Source organism: Lipotes vexillifer, unplaced genomic scaffold (genome assembly GCF_000442215.2).
Source record: "Lipotes vexillifer unplaced genomic scaffold, Lipotes_vexillifer_v1.1 scaffold1011, whole genome shotgun sequence".
Taxonomy (NCBI): domain Eukaryota; kingdom Metazoa; phylum Chordata; class Mammalia; order Artiodactyla; family Lipotidae; genus Lipotes; species Lipotes vexillifer.
Genome location: NW_006787698.1, coordinates 899,260 through 903,963, shown reverse-complemented (window position 1 = coordinate 903,963; position 4,704 = coordinate 899,260). Strand labels below are relative to the sequence as shown.

General features: G+C 56.5%; 1 protein-coding gene across 1 annotated transcript in view; it reads left to right on the top strand.

Moving 5' to 3' along the window:
* The window catches only part of MYDGF (myeloid derived growth factor), a gene marked incomplete at its 5' end in the record, with an annotated part of 12,345 nt that extends 10,721 nt beyond the window's left edge, over positions 1-1,624 (top strand). The window contains 2 exons of the mRNA XM_007460727.1: positions 98-170; positions 1,545-1,624. Coding sequence (XP_007460789.1) covers positions 98-170; positions 1,545-1,624 — 153 coding nt within the window. The remainder of the gene's footprint in view (positions 1-97; positions 171-1,544) is intronic.
* Positions 1,625-4,704: the final 3,080 nt, after the last annotated feature.

Genomic DNA, 4,704 nt, shown 5'->3' with positions numbered 1-4,704 from the left:
TCAGCAGGAGCATGCAGCTTTAGTCTCTGCTGCTCTGCAAAGCAAAGCGAGCCGTGTTCCTTCCCCATTAGAAAAGTTTCCACTTGTTCCCTTTCAGTCGAAAGCTGCTTTTGAAAGAGAGAGCGACGTGCCCCTGAAAAACGAGGAATTTGAAGTGACCAAAACAGCAGGTACGTAGAGGGGTTTGTGGAGCTGGAATCTAGGTTCTCAAGCAGGGAGGGGGTGAGAGAGGGGACAAGACCCCCGCTAGAGGGCGATCCAGGGGCCCTGTGGTGAGAGGAGGCTGCCATCCCTAAACGGCTTCTGCAAAGGGCCACCTAGTAAATATTTTCGGCTTTGGGGCCTCCTTTGAAACAACTCGACCCAGCCCCCATAAGGCAAAGTCAGCCGTAAGCCACTAGTCAGTGAATGGGGGTGGCTGCCTTCTAATAAAACTTTATTTCGTGAACACTGAACTGTGAATGTCATCACTTTCCCATATCACAGGATGCCATTTTTCCTTTGATTTTTCTTAAAGCTATTTGAAAGTGTAGAAACCACCCTTCGCTCACGGGCGGCAGGCACACTTGCCCAATCCCTAGCAGAGAATGGAGAGCATGAGAGTCTGTCCTCGGAGAGCTGCGTCCTGGGACACTCAGCTCCATAGGAGGCCAGGGAGCAGGGGCCCGCGGGGTCTGACGCCTACACAGCCTGGCCGTCCTGGGCTCCATGACAGCTTCAAGCAGCACAGTTGGGACCTTGTGCATGAATGACACGGGAGGCGGGGGTCACCTCCTGGGGCCCCGAGACCCCCGTGGCCTCTGACCCCATTCACCTGTAGCCATGCAGGCCAGATGCCGAGCAGAAAGAGGGGCGGTAGGCACCCGAGTTGGGGCTCAGGGTGCGAGAGCAAGGGGGGATGAGTGAATGAGACAGTGAACACAGGGCTGAGCCGAGTCGGGGAGCCCCAAGGGTCCTGAAGGACAGGGGAGAGATGAGGTGAGGAACCCATGTGGCCGTGGACGTCACCAGGCACCAGAGGGGAGGGGAGGGGAGTGGGCGGCACGAGCGGGGCTTTTAGGAGGGCCTGGAAGGAGGCCTGACCTGCCCGCAGGTCCTCCGGGTGGGGGCAGGGGCCCGTTTAGAGTGGAGATCAAGGAAAGAGGGGATTGGGTTGCTGCAGACCCTGAGCTCCAGGGAGCATAGATGGTGAGGATGGACAGGGAGTGGGGGGCAGGCTGGGTGTGCAGAGCTGGGGGCGGCCAGGTTCCCTGACCCTGCCCGAAGAGCATCAGACAAGCTTGCCAGTGCAAACCTCCAAACCCCAGCCATTCTCAGTGTGGCAAAACTTCCCACGTCGACATCTCCCATGGCCTCCCACTGCCCTCAGGACAGGCCCACAGCCTCCCCGCCTTTCTCCTATCCCTCACCCGTAAGACATCCAGGGCCAGGGGCCTTTCCCTGTGGAGTCCACTCGGAGACTGCTCCCATCATTGCCCGCACCTGGCTCAGGACCCGGAGGATTTGCGGAGGCCAGGGCTGACCAAGGGTTTCTTCTTTTGCAGTGTCCCACAGGCCCGGGGCCTTCAAGGCTGAGCTGTCCAAGCTGGTGATCGTGGCCAAGGCGACACGCAGTGAGCTGTGACCAGGAGTCCCTTTGAGTGTGGCTTTTCCTCATCTCCGCTGAAGGAGCCGGGCCCCATGAGGGCCCAGTACTTGTTTTCTGGGGGGGGGGGGGGGGCTGTTAATTTTCTGCCCAGGCTGATGTTGCCCCGTTCAGAGGGCTTCGCAGGGCAGCTGAGGCGCCAGGGCAGAGTCTGGAGGGCCAGGACTCTCCTGGCTCCCACCTTCCCCTCCCCACGAGGAGTGTGGCTCTGAGACCCACTGCTCTTCTTATCAGAAGAGGCGTCAGGGCACAAGGTGGGGCTCACGGGGGTCACAGCTTTTCTGAAGCCGGCAACGTCTCCCCTGGATCAGGCCAGGCTCCGGGATTCTCCTGGGGGGAGCCGTCCTGCTGCTCTCTGACCCTAAGCCAGCTGTTTTCTTGTCATCCCCCAGGGGACCAACTGGGCAGACTAACTGGGCAGAAGTGAAATGTTCTTTCATATTTAAATAAATAAGACAATTAAAAAGTAACCACAGTCTTGGCATCTGGCGCTGGTGCCCACCTGGCTGGGCATGTGGGGCTGGGGGCCCCTACTTCCCTTCGCTGCTGGAGACGGGTTAGCTGCATCACCCTGGGCACAGGGACTTTTCTGCAGGCGCAGACGTGCGGGTCCCGAGGCAGCTGGACCTCGCCAGAGCCCATGGGGCCACGCCCAGCAGAGGGTGAGCGCTCCAGGGCAGACCTGCACTTCTGCAACCTGTGATTGGCTCTGCTTATTTTTTTGAGGTCGGATTGCAGCTCGGTGACTTTAAAAAAGAAACAAAAACCTGCAAGCAAACCAAAATAAATAAACAATATCCCCAAAGGCCTCAGCCACTCAGGGGAGCTTGGTCTCCCAACAGCAGGGCCTGGGAGTCTGACCCCCACTGGATTGTCACCCTGACCTCTGACTGTGAGGAAAGAAACCATGTGGCCATGAAGCGGGTCCTTGATGATCAGAATCACCACGTTGGGTCGACTGAGGCCTCTCTGTTCCTGTCACTCACCTGGCCCTCCCTCATGCCACCCAGGAGCCCGGTGCTGCTGTGACCCCACCTGCCCCGGGGCCTCAGCGGTGCTGATGTAGGAATGGCTCCAGGGAGAGGCGCAAGCAAGATGAACAGCTGATCCCAGAATCACTGAGGGGGACCTTGGGCCCACGGTACTCGGGGCAGGGGCGGGGCACCAGCAGCCTCAGTGGTCAAGCGCACACGATCTGCACCACACTTTGTGAGCAGCTCTGGAGGCACACACGTCCTCCAGGAGGCTCACTCCACCGAGCACGGCGACCTGCAGTTCTCAACAGGGCCCAGGAGATGATTGCCCAGGGCCTCCTGCAAAAACCAGGCAGCTGGACACAGGCGGAGACGATGGTGCACCCTGGGCCCCGAGGTGTGTGATGGCAAGACCCTGGCTGAGAGGGATATTGATTCTTCTATGGTCAGCCTGGAGTCACTTACCACTTCCAAGTAAGTACTGGGCGCCAGCAGGGATGCAGAGCGGTAGGTGCAATGTGCTGGGACACAGCAGGGCACCTCTGGACACAGAGAAGCTTCCCCTTTACTCCATGTGATGTGTGCGTGTGCCTTTATGGAGCTTTCTGGTGAGCGAAGCCACCCGGCCCCAGGACCTTTGGTCATTATGAGGAGCTGGACTGAGCCCTGTTTGGGCTGCAGAAGCCAAGCTCTGCCACCTCTGCTAGTCTAGTCTGTCATCCAACACAGCGGGAATCAAACCTGCCAACAGGCTGTGGGTGTGTGACGTTTATGTGCAACCTTGATTCAAAAGGCAAAAACCCTAGGTGTGTGAGAGCAAACTGTCAGATGCTTTTATTTACAAAGTTTTGTAGCACTCTTTGGTTATTTAAAATTAAATCTCAAGTGTATGAAAAGAGTCCAGACAGGTACAAAGCCTTATCACATGGATATATGCCTGCAGAACAGAGGGCAAAGGATTTCATGTGGGGCTTCTCAGCGTAATCAAAATGCATGACTGTTCATTTGAAGATGTCTTTTGACCCAAGATAAGAGGGAAAGTTTGCCTTGGAAGTGGAGGGAAGAGGTAGGAAACAGCTGGCTCCTGAGTGAAAGCCTTTGACTTTTTCAGAGCAGCAGAAACCAAACAGAGAAACGCTGCCCTGAATCTGGGGTCCTAATCTATCAGCCAGCCCCTCATGCCGTGGTGAGGCAAAAGGGAGTGGTGGGGACTGTGGCAAAACAAAGACGGGCAACCTCTATGCAGCTTCACCATTGGGCAGTGCAGGCGCGTTTTCTAGAGAACCGCCAAGATCAAGATCGGGACATGCAATTTCATTGGTTTTAAGTGTTGGCAACTAATTCCAAATGTCTCAAACACTGGATGGGGCTAAGCAAACCCATCTTCTTGCCTAATAAGGCCTGCAGGCCTCCTGTTTGCAGTCTGCTCTAAACAGACCAGGTTCTGCAAAAATAGACATCGTTCCCCCCCTCCCAACTGAGTGCCCAAAATAACCTTCCCGGCCCTGACATGGCCGAACCTGCAGCCGGGTTTCGCATTCTTTTAAAACCCATGCCCACTTCTGACAAATCACAAATAACGCTCCCACACCCCAACGTGTCTATCCACGCCCCAAGTTAAGAATCGCCGCACCAGCGTTGCCTAAGCCAAGAGTTGTTGAGCTTTGTTTCTGAGGCCTGTCTTATAAACAATTGTTTGTTTTCCAAATATGAAATCATCATTTAAAAACATGCACGCATCTCAGACAGCTTTCCCCTGACACCCTGCATGGGGGGCACACTCCGTTCCTCTCCCATGTGGGAGTTTGGGCCACGATGCCAACCAGAGGGAGGAGGCATCCTCACTGACACACCTGCACCCACCACGGCCCTCGCGTGGCTCCCAGGGCCCATTTCCTGGTCTGCGGAACAAAGTACCCCAGCCTGGGAGGCTGAAACAACAGAAGCTTGTTCACTCTCCCCTCTGGAGGCCTGAGATCAAGGGGTCAGCGGGGCTGGTTCCCTCTGAGGGCTGTTCCAGGCTCTCTCCCAGCTTCTGGGGGTGGCTGGCAGTCCTTGGTGTTCCTTGTCGTTCAGACACCTCCC